At 38.4% G+C, this 22,042-nt stretch overlaps 1 protein-coding gene across 1 annotated transcript; it reads right to left on the reverse strand.

Moving 5' to 3' along the window:
• Window positions 1-2,487: 2,487 nt before the first annotated feature.
• Window positions 2,488-20,026, reverse strand: LOC115209895. The gene is made up of 6 exons (XM_029778478.2): window positions 19,386-20,026; window positions 11,203-11,384; window positions 10,821-11,109; window positions 8,732-8,943; window positions 6,889-7,201; window positions 2,488-3,494 (listed from the first exon to the last, which is right to left on the reverse strand). Exons 1-6 carry the CDS (start codon window positions 19,854-19,856, stop codon window positions 2,526-2,528), a joined length of 2,436 nt encoding a protein of 811 aa, XP_029634338.2. The 5' UTR covers window positions 19,857-20,026; the 3' UTR covers window positions 2,488-2,525.
• Window positions 20,027-22,042: the final 2,016 nt, after the last annotated feature.

The raw sequence follows: 22,042 nt of genomic DNA on the forward strand, positions 1-22,042 counted from the left end.
AACTTAGCAGTTTGGGAAAAGAGGCTGATAGAATAAGTACTAGGCTTACAAAGAATAAGTTTTGGGGTTGATCTGTTCAACTAAAGGCAGTGCTCCGGCATGGCTGCAGTGCTTTTTGATTAAACAAATAATTAGAATTTAACAAGATATAAAGTTCAGTACTTTCAAAATCTCAGCAATGACCCCTGGTGGCCCTGCTTTTCCCTTTTCTTTCTCTAAGAATCTCTCTGTATATATAATATAATATAATGAAATTATTGTATAGTGCTCAGGTGCACCACAACTTGTCAGAAAGTGCATATAAAGTATGGTGCCTGCCTACGAGAGACATCTTGATGATTAAGTGAGGTGCATTGGAGATTATCTAAGATTTCAGAATATTAGGAAGCTGAGATAAAAATACATTTCTTTTCTTGGGAATGCTAAGCTAAAATAAGTTTTGCCCATTGAAGGATTTCAACTCACAACAGCAAGCTAACAAAATACATGATAACCTACACAATGCTTAACCGTTTAGCATTTAAACTGGTCATATCTGGCCCAAATAGTCTATCCATTTTATGTTCAGATTGACCGGATTTTATTTCCCACATCTACCCTGCAAAGTTGTTCTAAGACTAAATAATCACATCATCAAAATTTTGAAGTTAAGATAATGCAAGATTAATCCAAGCATCTTCACCAAATCCGCAAGACAGAACATCGGTTTCCAAAAGTGATCCTGTGCAGGCTGGTTCAACTCAGTCTTGAAATCTCCACCCTGATTGATGCCAAGTAATCGGCACTCATTGAACATCTGAACAACCCCTCATGTTCCACGAAACTCACCAGATTTGAGGAAGTCAAGTTACTCTGCCAAAGAAGGATTTGCGAGATCAAGAATCAATGGAGGCAAGCCAAAGCTGTCCAGCTCCAATCCTTTGCCAACAGCTGTGACATGAGGAACTTTTTTGCTGGAACCAAGGAAATCTACGGTCCCTAAAGATCATCAACATCCCAGCTGAAAACAGCAGACAACTCAACTGTCATCACTGAGAAGGATGGGATTCTTCATTGTTGGAAAGAACACTTCGAAGCCTTGTTGAATCACCTGTCCACTGCTTCTGAAGACCTGCTGAAAAGCATTCCTCAACACCCTGTCAGACCAAGACATGGCTACAACGGTTATAAGGGTAGAGAAGATACAGTTACAGAAGCCTCAAACTAATGAGCTAAATCAGAAAAGATCAGTTTTAAAGTCAGTACAAGGAAAGTTCTGACTGGACAAGATGCAGTTTGTTTGTGTTAAGTAATAGAACTGTGGATACCACATTTCTAAGGGGACAACTGCAAGAGAATTTCATAGTTAAGAACAAATCACTACATTTTTCTGGTGTTTGACAAGGTCCATGCTCTCTGGTCTGATGAACACTAAAGAAACAAGATGTAGATTAACTGTTTGCAAAAAAACCATGCCAGAGTGCTGTGTAAAGATTAGCTTGGTAGTAAATTCAGTGAATAATTTAGTGTACAGCTGCATCCACCAGCTGCTCTGGCAACAACTCATTGATTCATTATATTTCATAAGGAACTTTAAATGCTGGCTTGATTCTTGTAGTGGAATCTGAAGAGTTTGGAGTTGGGGTGAAAGTAACGAAGAACACATAATCCCAGTTCAATGTAGAAAATGGCTTTGCTCAAAATGTAAAAAAGGAATAATGTATAGATTTGTATATAAGTCACACCCTCTTTGTGTTTATAATAATCACATGTTGATTTTCAGTCTTGTTCAAATAATAATAAAAAAAAAAGACAGCTGAAATAATTCTAATTATTGCCAATGTAGTTGAGTAAAAGCTTGGAACCATAGATATCATAGCAAGCTCAAACAGATTGACTGGCGCTTTTAAATCATCACTCCTGATTGACTGACAAGGTTTGCGTTTGTATGTGTGTGTGAAGGCACATGGCTCAGTGGTTAGAGTGTCAGGCTCACAACCATGAGGTAGGGAATTTGATTCCTGGACTGGGTTGTGTGTTGTCTTCTTGGGCAAGACACTTTATTCCACATTGCTCCAGTTTACTCAGCTACAGAAATGAGTTGCAGCATCACTGGTGTCAAGCTGTATCGGTCTTTGCCTTTCCCTTGAACAAGATCAGTGGCATTGAATATTGTTAGAAAGCAACATTGATGGCATTGAATATTGTTAGAAAGCAAGAAAACCTTTATGTTCAAATTGGATACAAATCATAAAATAAACAATCGTTAACAATTAGCTTTTCAAATCTTTCTACATACATAATCATAGGAAATTTCTATCTTTAAGGCACAACTTTTACACCACCTACCATTATCCATTTGCCTTTCAAGTCTGCACCCATGTAACCATCTCTAAAACCACAGAGGTCTTAAAATGTAAAAATTACTTCTTGCTTTCTACTGTCCAGTATTACAATATAAAAAGTCTCCAAAGATAGTTAATTGTAGTCAAGCAATATAAAAATAAAAACTTGGTGAATAAAATAATTTATTAAAATATATGGTATCAAGTAAGTTCATCTGTTAAATCTATAGAGATATCATTAACTTGTGGTGATAATGACACATTATTTCCTCTGGATGTAGAAGGACCAAAAGAACAGGCACTTTTTCTACTGATTACAGATTGACTGAAAGGTTTATAAAAATTTCTTCCAATGAGACTGGGCTGAGAACACATTTTTTGAACAATACAAGATACAGGAGATAAATCATTGGCCAGAGAGCTTTCAGATGTATTGGATTTCATATTAGATTTTTGTACATTTGATGTTGCTCTACTATCTGTGGTGTCTGAAAATGGCACAGCAAATACTTTACTGGGTACAGCTGAAGAATCTGATGGCGATATATGGGATATCCGAGAGGTGCTTAAATTTCTTTTGGATAGATGTGATATATTATGATTTTGTTGACTATATATACTGTTTACAGGTTCCAGGGATTTAGTTTGTGCACTGGGGACAACAACTAAACTAGTAGAAGAGTTTCTGTTTTTACCTACATCTAGTGAACTGACTTCAGACTTCCTTTCAATGGCAATGTTTGTATTTTCTTTATGTTGTGTTAATTCAACTACAGAAATGTCATCTTTTATATTAATAATATCTTTAGTGTTAGTTGAAAGAGGTTTGGATGATGATGGCTGAATTGGTGTTATAGTAATGTTTGATGATACAGATGCTTTAACTGGTATTTGGTGATATTGTGGATGATGTAATGTGGTTGCAAGTTGACTGTTACACAAATACTCAAATTCGCTCATATCTAATTGTTTTGCAATAATTTTTAACTGTTGTAAAATATCTGGATCAAGATCAAGAATCCCGTTGTATGCATATTCTGCAAAAGCAGTTAAAGCTTCTTTGCTAACTTCCTGTGGTAAGTTAATTTGGAGAAACTTGTGAGAAAGCATATCTGCACCAAACACTGACAGCAGTTTAGGACACACAGCAGCTAGGACAACTTTATGCATCTGAAAAATAAGCAAGAGAAAAAGAGAAACAGTAAAAAGAAAATTATAATATAATCTCAGTTTATGAGAAACTGCAACAATGAAAAGCATGAGGACTACATATACTATATTTTCAAGCATATAAGTTGAATCTTTCAGAGCAAAATTTGTAACTAAAAAAGGCACATCAACTAACACACCAAGACAACACTGAAGAACCAAAATTTCCATGTGAAATGCAGCAAGTTTTAAAATGTTGAGCAATCATCAGCCATTTATAGAGGTTTTCCATCAATACATATACTTATTTCCATCTCTATAAATGGCTGATGATTGCTCATCATTTTAAAGCTGATTTAATACTTACAATGTTTAATAAAATGATGTAGCGTGAAACGATCGTACCAAATTACCGAAGATATTCTTGTTGCTTACTTTGATTATATATATAAATTATTAAAATTATAATTTAGGGTATCTACAAGATACTGCCATGCTGAAAATAGCAGCCAGGAACTGACTCTAAGACCACTTTAAGAGAGAAGACAAAAAGACAAAATAAAACTAGAAAAAATTACTAGATAATTCCAGATCCCGGACCTCTGGCTTTGCATTTAGAAATGCTTTACCTCATCAGTGGAATATATGCAGAGAGAAACACAAATACATATATATATGTATATATATAAATACAACATACGAATACTTTGGCAACCGTGTCGGTGGCACGTAAAAGCACCATCCGTTCGCATCCGTTGCCAGCCTCGGCTGGCCCCCGTGCCGGTGACACGTAAAAGCACCGTCCGTTCGTGGCCGGTTGCCAGCTCTGTCTGCCCCGTTGTCGGTGGCACGTAAAAGCACCATCCGTTCGTGTCCGTTGCCAGCATCGCCTGGCCCCGAGCCGGTGACACGTAAAAGCACCATCGTTCGTGGCCGTTCACCAGCTGTCTGGCACCTGTGCAGGTGGCACGTAAAAAACACCCACTACACTCGCGGAGTGGTTGGCGTTAGGAAGGGATCCAGCCGTAGAAACACTGCCAGATCTGACTGGGCTAACGAAGCCTTCCAGCTTCACAGACCCCAGTTGACCCGTCCAACCCATGCTAGCATGGAAAACGGACGCTAAACGATGATGATGATGATGATGATGATGATGATGATGATGATGAACATATACATACATACATATGCACATATGCATCAAGACCAGTTTAAAATGCCCGCTTCTTAATTCCATGTGCAATCATCATCATCATCATCGTCGTTTAACGTCCGTTCTCCATGCTAGCATGGGTTGGACGGTTCGACCGGGGTTCTGGAAGCCGAAGGCTGCACAGGCTCCAGTCTAATTTGGCAATGTTTCTACAGCTGGATGCCCTTCCTAACGCCAACCACTCCGTGAGTGTAGTGGGTGCTTTTTACGTGCCACCTGCACAGTGCCAGGCGGGCTGGCAACGGCCACGGTCAGATTGGTGTATTTTATGTGCACCGGCACGGAAGCCAGTCGAGGCGTGTGCTGGCATCGGCCCACGAGTCGGATAGTGCTTTTTACGTACCACCAGACATGGATCCTGGCTGTTCAATTCGATTTCGATTTCGCTTGCCCCAACATGTCTTCACAGCAAAGGGGGTGGCAGGGTGCCTGTCGTACGGTCGCATTGGAGTTTTACGTGCCACGGCCACGAGTCGGATAGTGCTTTTTACGTACCACCAGACCAGGGATCCTGGCTGGTTCAATCGATTTCGATTTCGCTTGCCCCAACATGTCTTCACAAGCAAAGGGGTTGGCATGGGTGCCTGTCGTACGGTCGCATTGGAGTATTTTACGTGCCACGGCCCCGAGTCGGATAGTGCTTTTTACGTACCACAGGCCAGGGATCCTGGCTGGTTCAATTCGGTTTCGATTTCGCTGCCCAACATGTCTTCGCAAGCATGGGGGTTGGGATGGGTGTCTGTCGTCGGATGAGGTTCTATATCGACTTCGCTTGCCTCAACCGGTCTTTGTGTCCAAGGAGGAAAGGCTTCATAAGTGGGCTGGGCTCACTTGTCCTGCCTGGTCTTCTCACGTACAGAATATTTCCAAGGTCTCGGTCTCTGGTCATTTCCTCAGTGAGGTCTAAAGTTCGAAGGTCGTGCTTCACCACCTCGTCCCAGGTTTTCCTGGGTCTACCTCTTCCACGGTTCCCTCAACTGCTAGGGATTGGCACTTTCTCACACACCTATCTTCATCCATTCTCGCCACATGACCATACCAGCGCAATCGTCTCTCTTGCACACCACAACTGATGCTTCTTAGGTACAACATTTCTCTCAAGGTGCTAACGCTCTGTCGAGTATGTACACTGACATTACTCATCCATCGGAGCATACTGCTTCATTCCTCACGAGCTTACGCATGTCCTCAGCAGTCACAGCCCATGTTTCGCTGCCATGTAGCATGGCTGTTCGTACACACGCATCATAAAGTCTGCCTTTTACTTGAGCGAGAGGCCTTTAGTCACCAGCAGAGGTAAGAGCTCCCTAAACTTTGCCCAGGCTATTCTTATTCTAGCAGTTCACTTTAGCGCACCCACCCCACTACTGACTGGTCACCTAGATAACGGAAGCTATCACTACTTCTAGTTTTTCCCCCTGGAAAGTGACGGAAGTTGTTTTCTGCAGATTTTCGAGAGGTTAATGCTCCCGAGCATCTGCCACATACAAAAACTATCTTCCCAGTTAGCCTACCTTTGACATTGCTGGACCTCTTATGTGTCCATAGCTTACACTGGGTACATCTTATAGAGTTTCTACCTACACCAATGGTTAAAATATCACCACAGTAAATACAATGACAAAATAAATTTAAATTTATATAAATAAGGATAAGATCGTTAATTTAAATTAAAAAACAATCTTATCAAGTGGCCAGCATGGAAATAAAAATCTTCAAATGTAATAAGTATAAAAAAACCACATTATTTATGGGATGATCCAATATATATATATATATATATATATATATATAGTACTTCTTTCAGTTTCCATCTTCCAAATCTACTCACAAGGCTTTGATTGGACCAAGGCTATAGCAGAAGACATTTAACCAAAGTGCCACAAATTTGGACTGAACCCAGAACCATGTATTTACAAAGCAAAGTTCTTAACATAGAGCCAAGCCTGCACATATGTTTGGAAATGAATTGTAGGGATGTATAACTTCATGGTAATCTTAGTGCTAAGATTAGAGAATTTTGAAATAGAATTCCCATTTATTTCAAAGTCAACTAAGAGAAATTAACAAAATAATGTTCCTTACCTTAAAACACAACACATAGGCGCTACAACATAGTTTGAATTTGTGGTCAGTAGTTCAGTAACATAAACTCATTATTTGGTAAAAGTTATTGTGCAATAAGTCTTCAATTAAACTTACCATCACTGTAGATGTACCATTTCCAATACCAGCATCACATAATTTTCCACTCTTCCATAGCAATGCCAGACTGGACATTACATTTTTCTGATGATCAGCAAGAATAAATATTTTCTTTTCGTGAGGTTGTGGCATTTCAAAAGTCTTTGGTTGCATAACAGACGTCAGAACTGGAGGCATTGAGAAGTGAACCGACTGTGGTACAGTACCAACATCCTTAATCACACAAATAGGCTTCTCAGCAGCAATTTGAGAAGTAATTTCCTGACAATTTCCAGCCATTTTAGAAACGTGGCTATCACCACTCATTTCCCTGAAATTTATTGAAATAAGAGCTATATAAATGATATTTCATAAAAAGACCTTGAAATGAGAGAAATACGTTTAGAGAAGCGTTTTCTTTGTGGACAATAAAGGAGTAAAAATTAGGATACTCTTTGAATTTCACTTTCATCATCATTTAATGTCTGCTTTCCATGATGGCATGGGTTGAACTTTTTGACTGGAGCTGATAAGGCCAGTGGGCATACCAGGCTCTTGTCTGTTCTGGCATAGTTTCTACAGCTGAATGCCCTTCCTAATGCCAAGTGTTCCACAGAGTGTACCAAGTACTTTTTATGAAGCAGCACCAGCACGAGTGCTTTTAACAAGGCTCTGAAAATAGCCCTTAAATATTTGAATAATTTCAAACAAATTGATATATCAAATATTTTTATACATAGAATTCACAAAAATGGCTATACAAGGGTAGATTCATGTTGTTTAACCTCTAACCTACAAAATATTATTTTTATGACCATATTCAGATTATTATTTGTTGTATAACATTGAGTTGTTGTTTAACTCTAGGTCTACCCTAATTGAGAAGGCCTGTGATCAAAGATGTTCTACTCGTGACTAACCATTCTTTTTTTTTTCTAAACACCATGTACTTAAAGCCATATTATCCAATGTATCCTTCCTTGTTTAGGACTGTGGTGTGATTTGAGAGAGATTTAGCAGAGAGTATTGATGTTCAATGGCCAAATGTTCCTTCTCAATAACAATGTAAGTGAGGAAGATGTTTTAAAATGTCCTAGAAACCAACAATGGAACATCTGCAGTCATTCCACTTGTTCGAAATAACAGCCATATTGTCCTACAAAATAGCAAAATAAGTCCTTTTTCTAGACATATTACATGTTTGTTACTCATGAGATTGTTCTGGTGAAGCTGCAAACCACTAAAATGCTACATGAAATAACTAAACCAATACTCTATACCTGGTGGTACATACTTTATCACATGTAATTATAAATGCTAAAGCTAACTTAGTCAGAATCTAAGCCACAGAACTGATGGCTCTAAACTAGTCTAATTCAGGCAGCTTTAGTAGTTCAACTTAATTACCTAATCAGAAAAAAACATACAAAAACAAAATTATAAACACAAACTGCAATAATACAATGACAGGTGATGCCATGCGTGAAGACTCAAGTACTATAAACTACACAATGGCAAATAAATCATAAGCTAAATAGTTAATATGGAGTGAAATAACAATGCATTCTAGGCAAGAGGACACCCTGAGAAACCTGTGGATGCTAAAAATAAATCTGTAGCGTTACCTGTCATGTATCTGAATATTGCTTGGTGCTATTGAAGGGAGATCATCTAGATTGATACATTTGACAGAAGAGATTGGTGGTGTCTTGTTAGGGAACTCTGATCTGTATTATAGATTATTTAAGCTTAACAATCTGGCTTGATCATCTCTAAATGATTGCCTGAAATTCATGTCAGAACTAAAACCAACCAATTCTTCAAAACAAAATGGCAAACAATCAAAAATCTATCAATTCACCTGCCAACAGAGGTATTTCCTTGATAATATTGTTCTTTTTCTGGATGTTTTTCAAATGTCCTGGCAGCAGTCAGTTTCTTTGGAATTTTGGTAGCTGGAATTGGACAGTGTGGCTCATCTGGAATGATAACTGGGTTAGAAGAGACAGAAGGTGATTTTCTTTGATGTATTGATATATTCTTTTTTGCTTTATTCTGGTTCAATGATCTTGCCTGCAATCATAATTGGAGAATATTGTAAAATCAGCTTGATAATAATCATGTAAATATGCAGAATTAAATGTACCTTGAACATTTTCTTCTCTCAAATTATATAAAGCCTATATATATTCAATAAAATACAATATTTCAGAAAATTATATACACACACGAGGGCCCAGGAGATGTGGCAATTTGCTGTACTTGATAAGACATGTCAAACTAAGTAAAATAGCTGTCTTCTACACATACAGGCTTGTTCTTTCAAGTGTCAGTGCCACAGAAAAAGCACTCGTGCTGGTACTGCATAAACACAACCATGCCAGTGGCATATAAAAAGCACCCAGCACATTCTTAAGTGGTTGGCATTAGGATGGGCATCCAGCCAGAGAAACCATGCCACAACAGACAATCAGAGCCTGAACACCTCCCAGCTAGCCAGCTCTGTGTCAAACCATCCAACCCATGCCAGCATGGAAAGCAAACATTAAACGATGTTGATGAAGATGATACACATACAGAGTGTATCAGATATTTGAGAACAAAATATTTATTAGAATAAAAGCAGGTACACATAGCAAAAGGTTATTCATTAAAACCACCATCAGTCTCATTACAGCTTTAGAAACTAGATGTATTGATCAGATGATCTTTATTCATGTTGGCCATAAAGTCCCTGACAGTAGACATCAACAAGTCTTTGGTGTTGTGAGCATGCTAGTTGGTTTCCTTCTCAAAAACACTCCAAATGTAAGAGGCCAAATTTTAAGGATAACATTATCCACTCCTTCATGCAAGCTGTATGAGATGGAATAAAATCTTACTGGAACACATATAGCCTCCCCCAAGCAACTCTCTTGAATCCAGGCTTGACAACTATCTATACTGTCTCAATGTTGGTTGCTGCACTAACCCTAAAACCATGACGATAAAAAAATGTTGAGTTATGACCCATGAACATCAGACTATGGAAATTTAGTGGGGATTTCAGTGAAGCTGGCACAGTGCCATCTGTCATGTCTCTTGTTCACTTTTTGATCTTAGACAAAAATCTCATCTAAGAAGAACCAAAGCATGTCAGGCTCCTCAGAATGCTTCAATTTGTTCAGCATTCGATCCTCCATCCCTCTTCTCATAACAGGATTTGTATCTGATGTCTTCATGCACATATATCTAATTGTCAATTCTGAAACATGGTGATGACAGACAATGGCTCTCATTTGACTTGCCAGGTTTATCATTGATTATTCCTTGGATTTGCTGGACATTTTGACTTTCTTAACAATGTCTGACAGTCAATAACGTTTATTTTTGTTTTTTTCTTTTAGCTAAAGAAGGCACATTCCCAACAGAGACTAAGAGCTTTTTCTGATCTTAAATATGAAGGACCTGGCAACATTTAAGAAGGTTGCAATCTTAAAACCACTGTAGCTGACAGCTAAGGTGATGAGAATGGCGTGCATTTTCATCATCTGTGTTAGCTTCCATAATGGGACAGGAAAAAGAGGATAGTTTGCTTAAGTTTGGGCCACTTATTGTTTTTAAAAGTTTGGTTCTCAAATAGCCAATACACCATGTGTGTGTGTGTGTGTGAGTGTGTGTGCGTGTGTGGATATACCTGCCACATACAACAGATTTCTCATAGTTTCCAAAGTGCAACACAGTAGAACTGAACATAAAATCATGTGGTGGGAAAAGCAGCTGAAGCTCAACAGTTTTTTCAAATTCTAAATGTATACTGTTATTCTATGTACTAGATATTTAACTAGCAAATCCACCTCACCCACTTTCAAAGCTTTCATCTCTTAAATTTCCATATACCAAGAGAAACCTAACTGCAAACATACCCACATAGTCACAGTACAAAGTAAGTTAATAACTGAAGGACATACCATCACTGCGTGCGAACTGTTGCCAGTACCAGAATTACATGATTTTCCATTCTTCCATACTGAAACCTGATTGGACATTTTATGGACACCAAGAATAAATTCTTTGCAGGGGAGTTGAGGTTTTTCAACAGGTGCAGGCTGAGAAATTGGATTCTGAACTGAAGATACTGAGAATTGAACTGTTTGAGCTATATTTTCTGCTTTCTCCATTTTAGGTTTAGAACCTGGGACTGAAGTTTGAGAAGGAAATTGTTGTGGCTTCTCAACATTATCTCTACCATCTGACTGCCTGAAATACATTGAAGTATAAAATTACAAAAGAACATAATTATTCAAATTGAAAAAAAAAATACAATGAAAAGCCATGACAAAAATAAGTTACCCATCATTGAAATCATTGTTTTTATGTTTCTTTATCAAATGATCTTCTATAGGTTTTGTTCGATCATCAGTAACAGGAGGCAACAGATGTGAGTCACTTGAAGTAGGCACTGTGACAGATATGGGTTGTTTTCTTTTTCTAGTAACTCTATATTTTGAATTATGTTGATTCAATGCTGCAATCTGCAACATGAATGGGAAAAAAATCAATAGAATAGCATTAAAGGAAAGATATGTAATTGCTTTTGTGTAGGCATAGGTCAATTTCATAAGGAATTGATTGAGGCAACTAACTGGATTAGAACTCTGAAAATAAATAACAATGAATACATGAGACTATGAATGTGTGGTGGGGGAGGGGGGTGAAGGTACATGGCTTAGTGGTTAGGGCATTCAGCTCATGATCATAAGGTCAATTCCCAGCGACGCATTGTGTCCTTGAACAAGACATTTTATTTCACGTTGCTCCAGTCCACTCAGCTGGCAAAAATGAGTAGTACCTGTATTTGAAAGGGCCAGCCTTGTCACACTCTGTGTCAAGCTGAATCTCCCTGAGAATTATGTTAAGGGTACACATGTCTGTGGAGTGGTCAAGTCACTTGCACATTAATTTCACGAGCAAGCTGTTCCATTGATCGTATCAGCTAGGACCATCATCATTGCAAACAACAGAGTGCTCCTCTCTTTCTCTGTGCGTGCATACTATAATGGAGAAAGCTGCTTATTAATTAGGCATGTAACAATTACTAAAAGTACTAAAAGAAAGCAATATCAAAAGCTTAACCGTCTAGAAATATTTTTATAAATTCATGTTCTAAGAAATTGCCTATATGTGTGTATGTAGGTACAAAATAATATTGCATAATAGAAATTTATACAGAGTCAAAGAGTCATCAACTGAGCAGAGTACATCAAAACTGAAGTAGCATAGTGGGCAGAAACAACAGGACTTAAGATTATTGTTCCTTTGTGTTGGTCAAATATAGTGCCAGTGAGTGCCATAAGTTTGTGTGCCATTTTGAAATTCTTATTAACTGTCTTCTGCATATGCTGTGAATGAGATGTTAAATCCTAATATTTTTGTCTTTTGGGTGACTGATCTGTTTGGGTGTGATGACTGGTTGTAAATGATGTTTTCTAGTGTTGCTGGTAAAAAGGGAAATGGTGGATTTAATAAGTGCTACTCTAGGACCTTTGTTTTGGAGTCAGTTTTCTCAGTAGTTAATGTAGAGTTGAAAAAGATGTACAACAGTTTGAAAATTGGTGGGAAGATGCAACTGAGAGATTATCTTCATATGAAGTTATGTTTTGAGGAAGTGTGGGAAGGTTGTATTGATATTGAGAAGTGAGACCTTGTGATACACTTTTCAAGATATTGCAAAAATGTTGTTGTATAGTACAGTACATAGGCTTGTCAATTCAAGAGTTTTTTAGTAAGCTAGCAATGAGTGTTGTTTCTAAAGTTCTTGAGTATTTTGAGTATAACTGGGCAACAAGAGTGGAGTCAAAAGCTTTGCATTCAGGGAAGAATATCATGTATTTTTGTTTTAAGGTTAATGAATAGTGTAGTAGTTGGGTGTGGTAGTAGTCTGAATCTATAGTATGATTTGGAAAACAGAGTGTAGGGGTGATACGTATCAAGGTTGAAAGTGTACATAGGAGAATGACAGTCCTACGTTACTTTACATGGGTTTTAAAACTGCTATTATTCTGTCCAGTTTCCAGATTTTGAGAATTTGGCAGTACTGATACAAGTAGCTGATGACAGTGGTTTTGTCAGGCTTTAGAGCTTTCAAGGTTTTTTATTTATTTATTGCATTTTTGGTGTTTCACAGGAGAAAAGGATAATCTAAGTGGAAGATACATATTTTGTGTTTTGTACTTAGAAATTACTGTCTTTGTGTGGTTTTTAGTGATTTGTTTACAAGAAATGTCTGCTAAGAGCATTTGCTTGGTGTTGGAATGTAAATAAATTGAAGTTATTGAGGATATGGGTTTGGTGTTGCTAATACTGGTCATTATTCAGCATAAGGTTTTACAGTTTTGTTGTGTCTTAGGAGAGTCATTGGAGTAGTGATTCTCCCAAGACACAAAATTTGTTTCAACACACAAATTCACATAAATCTAGCAAATCAAAAACAAAAACAAAGTGTTGTGATTAATGTTGAATAAAAATGTTTGTTAGTGTCCTCTTTTTCAATGGTTAATTTTCTTGGCTAACTTTTAGTTTAGCTTCTAAGTGTGATATTCATTGTTTTAAAGACTTATCTCAAGTTTTGTTTTCTTCAGGTTACAATTTCAATAGTGTAAATGAGATATTTTTTTTATGTTATCTTGTTTTTCAGAAGTGTCTATAATAATTTTGTTGAATGTATGTACTGCTATGTCGATGTTGTTGCTGCTGTTTAACCAAGGTAAATTAAATCAAATTGATCCTATGATCAAAAGCATTTTAGGAATGACATTGTTGACTTGGAGATATTAGTGAATATGTACATACACTTCATCTTTACCATTAGCAACGCAATTAGTCAACAGAGAAGTGTGTCCAGTTGCATAACATTTACTCATCCTGCTGCTATTACTCGTGATTGCTATCCTTATTATTGATAGTGTCGATATTGATTCTTACTTGCTGTTGTTATTCAAGCTCTCCCTACACTTCACTACCAGTTTTTGTTAATGTTTGTAGCAGGTTTTGTTAATTTATTATCAGGTGAAACAATATTTTCTATGAACTAAACTTTTAATACTTTCAACAAAGCAGATGACAAGACAGGATACTGTCCTTGCTAACAGTCTACTTTTCAAGTCTATTCAGGCAACCTACAATGAAAGATGTATTTATCTCCTCTTTTACAGCTGAAACGATATTTACATATTCTACACTCAACATTATTTTCAACATAATGTAGGAGGAGCATATCTAGTTGTTGGCCAGACATACAAATAATATTTACTCCCAAAGTCAAATACAGTTATGATTTATTTACCAACAAAGACATCAAAAAGAATATTACAAGGTTAAAAGCAAAACATGGAAAGCTTATACAATATTCTTATAAAATGACTTCAAAAACAATGGATAGACCAAACAGTAAACAGATAAATGCCTGGAGAAGATAGCTACACAGGTCAAATCAGTATATTTCAAAAAACTCGACCAGCAAAGACAGTTTGCAACTATTTGCAGTCCTCTCTCTCTCTCTAGAGCAGGGGTCTCCAACTCATGGCTCACCTAGCGATTTTCTACAGCCCGTTATCTCAAGGGAGAAAATAAAATAAATATATATATATATATATATACAGGCCTGTAGCCAGTTGAGTGGGAGTGTACATTCCTTGGCCCCCGAATTATTTCAGAATGTATAAAGAAATAATTTTAAAATATTCTTTAAAAAGTGCCCATTTCTGGCAATTTATAGGCAAGTACCCACCGAGAGCTTCCTTTTTTGCTCTCAGGAAAACTGTTTTTTAGGTACACCTCCTCCTCATCTTGCCCACCCATCCCCACTTTCTTGAATTTTTTCGGGCTATAGGCTTGTATATGTGTATATATATTGGGACGTAAAAAGTACCCCCTACACTCTCAGAGAGATTGGTATTAGGAATCAGCTGTAGAAACCTTGCTAGATCGGATTGGATCTTGGTGCAGCCTTCTGGCTTGCCAGTCCACAGTCAAACCATCCAACCCATGCCAGCATGGAAAGCAGACGTTAAACGATGATGATGATGATATATAGTATAATATAATATGATTCATACTAATTGTCGTTTAACAAATTTCTAATCCGGACTCCTTTTTCATTTCTTTTCAGTTAGAATTGGAGGCACACCAACTTAAGCATGATAATAAAACAAAAAGACATTGAGTAAAATCACTCTCCATCAAAATGGTTTCTGAAAAAAACGGAAAATATCAGATGAAAATAGGATATTTGAAGAACGTTGGGAAGATAGATACTTTGTGAGCCAGAGTCAAGCACGTGCAAGTGGGAAATGTCAGATTCAGTGTCTTATTTGCCTGCATACAGTGGCACTAGAATTCACAGCCTAAAGACTTTGATAAGTTTGAAGGCAAATTAAGACATGATAAACTTTGTCAGTTGAAATCATCTCTATCACAACAGGGACATGCTTTCAACTAAGTGCACAAATCGTCAGAAGATGTAAAAGCCAGCTATGTAGTCAGTCAAATGATTGAAAAGATATCACACTCATTTACTGAAGGTAAATTCGTGAAAGACTGGTGAATATTGCCCAAATTCTGTCAAGAAAAAGTGGAGATCTTTTCTGAAATATGAGCTGTACAGGGATACCATTAGCAAGGTAAGGGTCGGCAATGAGTATAGTGAAGAATCCTGAGTAGAAATAGGGGATCAGCCCTCAGCCCCCTTTTATTCATCATAGTCCACCAGACAATAACAGAGGAATTCAAGACAGGCTGCTCCCGGGAGCTCCTCTATGCTGATGACCTTGCTCTCATAGTGGAATCACTACTAGAACTAAAGAAATTTCAAGTGTTGAGGCAAGGTTTAGAATCAAAGGGCCTTAGAGTCAATGTTGCAAAAACCAAAGTCCTAGTAAGTAGGAAGGCAAACACATCGCAAACACCTCCAGGTAGGTGGCCTGCTCGATCTGTAGAAAAGGTGTAGGCAGAACTCCATATGATGTACACTCTTGGATGCATAAGAGGTACAGTAGCATCAAAGAATGGTTAACCGGGAAGATAGCTTTTGTGTGTGGCAGATGCACAGAGGCAATAAACACCACGGATGCTCAGAAAACTGATTCAATCACATGTTAGGGGGAGAAACTAGAAATAGTTGATAGTTTCCACTACCTAAGTGACCAAGTCTGTAATGGGGGTGGATGCTTGGAGAGCATTGTCACTAGAATAAGAATAGCCTGGGCAAAGTTCAGAAAGCTCCTACCTCTACTGGTGACAAAGGGCCTCTCGCTCAGAGTGAGAGGTAGATTGTATGATGCATGTGTGCGAACTGCCATGCTACACAGCAGTGAAACATGGGCCATGACTGCTGAAGACATGCATAGACTTGAAAGAAATGAAGCTAGTATGATCCGCTGGATGTGTAATGTCAGTGTCCACACACTACAGAGTGTAAGCGCCCTGACAGAAATGTTGGACATAAGAAGCATCGGATGTGGTGTGCAAGAGAGATGACTGCACTGGTATGGTCATGTGCTGCATATGACTGAGGAGAGCTGTGTGAAGAAGTGTCACTCCCTAGCAATGGAAGGAACCCATGGTAGAGGGTGACCCAGGAAGACATGGGATGAAGTAGTGAAGCAAGACTGTCGAATGTTGGGCCTCACAGAGGCAATGACAAAAGACCGAGACCTCTGAAGATATACTGTGATTGAGAGTATTGGTATGTGATATTGTGCAATATTCATTCATGGCATATATATATATGCACCTGTGCCGGTGGCACGTGGAAAGCACCCACTACACTCACGGAGAGGTTGGCGTTAGGAAGGGCATCCAGCCGTAGAAACATTGCCAGATCAGACTGGGCCTGGTGCAGCCTTCTGGCTTCCCAGACCCCAGTTGAACCGTCCAACCCATGCTAGCATAGAAAGCAGACGCTAAACGATGATGATGATGATATATATACTCTCAGGCCTTCAAGCAGGCTAGCCACATGCTAGAAATAAGAGCCAAATCTCACAAAACTGCGATAACATAATGTAATCAACCTATTCACCTTTCTGCAAGGATTTTCAGAGTAATTTCCTGCAGTAATATGACGAAGTCAGTCATGTGAAATGAAAGTAGCTTTAAAAAAAAAAAATTTTTTTACTTTCTTTTTTAAACTTTAATTTTTTTTTTTTTTTTGCGAAATACGTAGAAAAATATGAAGATTACGATTCTGAAAAATATTTGTAAAATTTCAAGTTTTCAACAAGAAAAAAAAAGAATATATAGCCTCAGGCCTTCAAGCAGGCTATCCACATGCTAGAAATAACAGCCAAATCTCACAATACTGCGATAAAATAATGACATTTTGAAAATGTGATTTTTGAAATATCTTTTTTTCGGAATCGGATCCTCTATAACCAAAAACGTGGGATTCCGTAAAAAAAAAAATCAATATATATATATCCATTTTAACCGAATTTATGACGGAAAAATTGGATCTTGTGAATTTTCCGAAAATTTTGAAAACGTATTTCTAGCATGTCAGGTTTTCTGATTAGATACTTTTTGCGTCTACTATTTTATAATTCTATGCATGCGTGAAAGATTAGTAGAGATTAACACTTGAATTTCACTTCTTGTCATAGAGCGGATTTTTTTTTCTTTTTGAAAAATTGAATTTTACACATTTTTTTTTCCAGAATCATAATCTCCGTATTTTTCTGCTTATTTCGCCCAAAAAAGTTTTTTTAAGAGAAAATTTAAGAAATTAGGGGAGGGGTGGAATTAAAATTTTGAAATGCTAGGTTTTTTTTTTTTGTAGATTCGGAATCTATGCACTCGATATAGTGGGTTCCTGTCAAAAAAAAATCCATTGTCTTTACCTCCGCCGGAAAGAAGTATGCAACACACATTAGACAGACAGATAGATATATCTTATTGCTTAGTCAGAAGACAGGGCAATGCTCAAGCATCTGAGTCTAGTTGATGGGAGGGAAGACAGAATGTATAATAATAATTCTTTCTGCTAAAAGTACAAGGCCTGAAATTTCTGAAGGAAAAATGCTAGTCGATTACATCGACCCCGTGCTTGACAGGTACATATCTTATCGACCCCGAAAGGGTGAGCGGCAAAGCCAACCTCGACGGAATAAGCTTATTTGTATAGTGCTCAGAGGCACTGCAAATGTAAGGCCAAGTCTTACATTTGCGCAACAGAGTAGAATATCTTTATTATGATCATGGTGATCTTACATAAAATGAGACAATACAGGACAAACAAAAGACAAAGATGTTACATGAGTTCGCATTGTGTAAATATTAAAAATTAACTTAAATAATATGTATTTTATATATCGTTTGAAAAAATTAGAACTTTGATTTAAACTGAAACTAAGTCATAGAAACACACGAACAAAACGTTATGGGTCGCACCCGGCAGCCTGTAAGGCCCAGCAACGAACTTTTCCTTTCCTCAATGATTAAGCTGGGTTACTAACACCCACCTTTCTCATCACATCCTTCCATCGTTTCTCGAATCTCGGTGGCAGGGTCCTCCTCTCCAGCCCCATCTTTATATTGACCGAAAATAGTTAGTTGGTGTGCGTATTGTTTACCTTCGCCAACTGTTCAACCAGTCCGCCACCCTAAATAAGCTGTACAGTATTCCAGGGTACATGTCTCCATTAGACGAGTTTAAGATGTACCTTGTGAGGTCCATGTAAGCCTGGTTACTATGTAAATGTGTATGTTAATTAGTCAAAAGATTTCCATCGGTCTCACAATTCTATCTACTAGACCTAAATCCTTGGATCGACCCGAGTTGTGGAACACCTGCTCCAAATGAACATGCAGATCGAAGTGGAATGAAGCTCGTTTTGAAAGTTGTTATAAGACCAATTTCATAAACTATTCGATCATAAATGCAACCAAGAAATCCTACACATTAATAAACACGAAAATGAAATTTTTTCAAAAGCAAATGCAGAACGAATGAAACCGCATTTGTGTGTTCCAGATGTTCTTTCTTACACTACACCGAGCCGCATATGTTTGCTCAGAAACAAATACTTGCTTCACTAAGTTCCCGCTGTACTAAGAAGCTTATCGTTCGTGTATCCGTATATGATTTATAATTCGTCCAACGTCAGTCAAGAAGCGATATAACGAAAGAGAATAACAGGAACATGAAGTCGAATATTATTAATGAGGAAACAGGATAGAGTGACGTTGCAACTAATTAACAGAGCATAAGTGACAAAACTTATATGAAGACAATAAATGAATAACAATGTAGACAATAATAACCATTTCTTATGTAAACAAAGCGATTCTTTTTTAAAATTCAGCAGAATCAATATTAATATATTATTAGGGTTACATTTTATTTCGAAGTTGTCCGAAGACTAAAAAGTAGTCAAATTTAGCGCGATTTGAATAAGTACATAAAATTATGAAACTAAATATTCCAAGGATTAGTTTAGCACTCTACTTCAATCACAACAAAACCAACATATACTCACATCTTCAATTTCTTCTTTCGACAATTTACATCGTCGAATTTTGGAGCGCGAAAATCCCACCAACGGTTTGTGATTGTGTTGTAAGTTGGATCTGGTTATCCTTAGTAATCCTTTAGCACTGGATAGCGAGAGGAAAGACTTACATCCGACCGGCTTGCAATGCATCTTAAGTCGCTTTGTGTTTGAATTACCTTTCGGTTCTCCATGTTGAGTACACACAAACGTCACGGAGACGTATCGGAGTGCCCGAGATCGAGTTTTGTCTCGGTACTTGTTATGGTCATTAGCATTACACGATGATTTAATACGGTATATGTATCCAGTTCTGTTCATGAACTGGTGCAATAGCTCCGAGAAGGAGTCAAAGGAGTCAAAAGCGGTCTGAATGAAAACATCTCCGAATATTTTTGACACATCAATCAACATTTCGCATATAAGTTTGGAGTTTACTTTCTCCTCATGCGCGCGCATCAAAGCATATGCGTTCGATATTTCGATGGTTTCGTTGGAAATCGTTGAGCACGTGGGTTATCACATGGTATCCCACACAAATAAATAGTGATCTTTCAAGTGAACATTACTTTCAATACACTGCATTTCCAATAATTCAATTACAACTGTGCTCTTTCATATTTACATTAAACACAAGGCACTGTACAGATCATGTCCCATTTATTTAGTTTCATTATCGAATATTTTCTTCTTTTAAAAATAAAGATGTTTGCTTTTTATCGGAAGATGCTGGCTACTTTAACAAAAGTAATAACTTAAAGCAAAATCATGCACTAATCAATGAAAAAGACTCTTCGTGGTTATTTGACCTATTAGAAATGCTACCGTGAAAAAAGGAATATAACTCTGTATAATGTAGTTCTAAGTAATAAACTTTTATTGCCTTCATAGTGTTTACCGTTTTACAAAATTAAATTAGAAAATTGGACAAAACAGAGAACACAACCGAAAAAAAATTTTGAGAAAAAAGAGAGAAAGGAAATAGAAAAGAACCTAAACAATTCAGCACCTTGAATTGAAAAGTTGGGGGCGCTGGGAAACCTCTTTAATGGCTATTGCAGCGTTGCCATAGGTGATTGCGAGGCTGATGCGCTGGAACAGCCAAGGACCCTCACAAGCCTCACCAGTTACTTCTGCAAGGCAAGTTGCCAGTGAAAACAGAAATCTCGCAGTTAGTGGTCCGACACCAACAAAAGTCTCGAATGCCACAGGATGGAAAATGTAGTTGGCCGACAGATCGCTGTATTTCAGGATTTTGTTCCGCTCAGCCACAGAAGCTGTGGATCTCACCCTGACCACAGCACCCAGGATGTGAGAAGCAAAGGAGTTGTTAACTGTAACATCCCCGACAAGGGCACAGGGTGAGGCCATCAGGTCTATTTCCATCACATCTGGACAATCCAGATGGTTCCAAGATTAAGGGGATGTTTGCCCAGGCCAAGCTCTGCTTGAGTATCAGGTTTAACTCCGTATGACACACAAAGCAACCAGCATTCAGGCAGCAAGAAAGGCCATGAAGGCCTGCAGAATTGAGAAGCCTGCCACAATGACAGATTAAACCCGTGCATACGTCAGCTCCCACTCTGAGGGCAATTGAGACACAAGGTACGTCCAAGCTGAGCAGGCCACCAATATTAGCCACATGGATGGCATCAATCCAGACACCTCTGACAGTCCTTCTCCAGAGCAGACAAGCCCAATTCCCTCCAGTGTTGGAGAACTTCATCCAGTTCCCTGTTGAAACTGGTCCATGTTGGAGAGGACAAGATATTGCTCACCAGGGTGGAGGAAAGGAAGCAGGGGAGAGAGAGGGACAAACACTTATGAAGACCAAGACCTCCAAATGCAGCCTGATCGCATGACGTTGGAGAAAGTTTGACATTGATTAAGCATTCGAGTCTCTCAAAGATTAGGTTGTCGAAGCATTGGAGGCACAATGGGAATCGGTAAGATGAACTGACTCTGAATAAATATAGAAAGCTTAGGGATTGAGAAGTAATTCCTAAGTATGAAAAAATATTGATGGGATTCGATAGCTTCAATATTTTTCAGCAATTGCTCAAGGGCAGCCACCTTCAGCTGGAAGATTGACTCAAAGGCAAGGTCAGTGATTGGAATTCCTAGGAAGCACCAAGCCGATGGGGCAGGGCCTGCAATGGAAGGGAAGGACTCTGCAAAAAGGTCAATAGTTGATTGATGGTGAGAAGCCAGGTGGATGAGGATCCAGAACTAACATTTGGAGCTGTTTACTTGGAGACCCCGGTGACCAAGCTCCCTAACTATCATATCTGCAATGGTGAGAACACTGTCCAGAGGTCCCCACAAACAAGTATCGTCGAGATAGCAGACGTTGAGGTCTAGCTCAACCCCCATCTTGGTAATGTCATCAATGCCCAGAGGTAACAGAGCGGGCCCAAGTGGGACTCCTGAAGCGGAGGTGATGATTTGGTCACTGAGAGATAGGAGGGCTCCCGATAAATCTGCCATGCAAGGCAGTAGAGTTGTGGGACCTTCACTTTTACTGAGCTGAGGACAGCATCGCAGTGGATGGAGATGACCTTGGGTAACAAGAACAAGTTGGCATAGGCTCTGGTAGTGTAGGCAGCAGCTTCACATCCCAATTTGGTGCCCAATCCTAGCTGGGT

This window comes from Octopus sinensis, linkage group LG3 (assembly GCF_006345805.1).
Source record: "Octopus sinensis linkage group LG3, ASM634580v1, whole genome shotgun sequence".
NCBI lineage: Eukaryota > Metazoa > Mollusca > Cephalopoda > Octopoda > Octopodidae > Octopus > Octopus sinensis.

Bases quoted from the DNA above. Each gene is read 5' to 3' on its own strand.
- LOC115209895 (XM_029778478.2), bottom strand. From the start codon at position 19,856: ATGCGCGCGCATGAGGAGAAAGTAAACTCCAAACTTATATGCGAAATG. The intron at 11,385-19,385 runs GTGAGTATATGT...TTCATGTTGCAG, and splicing joins CGAAAGAAGAAATTGAAGAT to ATTGCAGCATTGAATCAACA. The intron at 3,495-6,888 runs GTAAGTTTAATT...CTTATTTTTCAG, and splicing joins ATGGTACATCTACAGTGATG to ATGCATAAAGTTGTCCTAGC.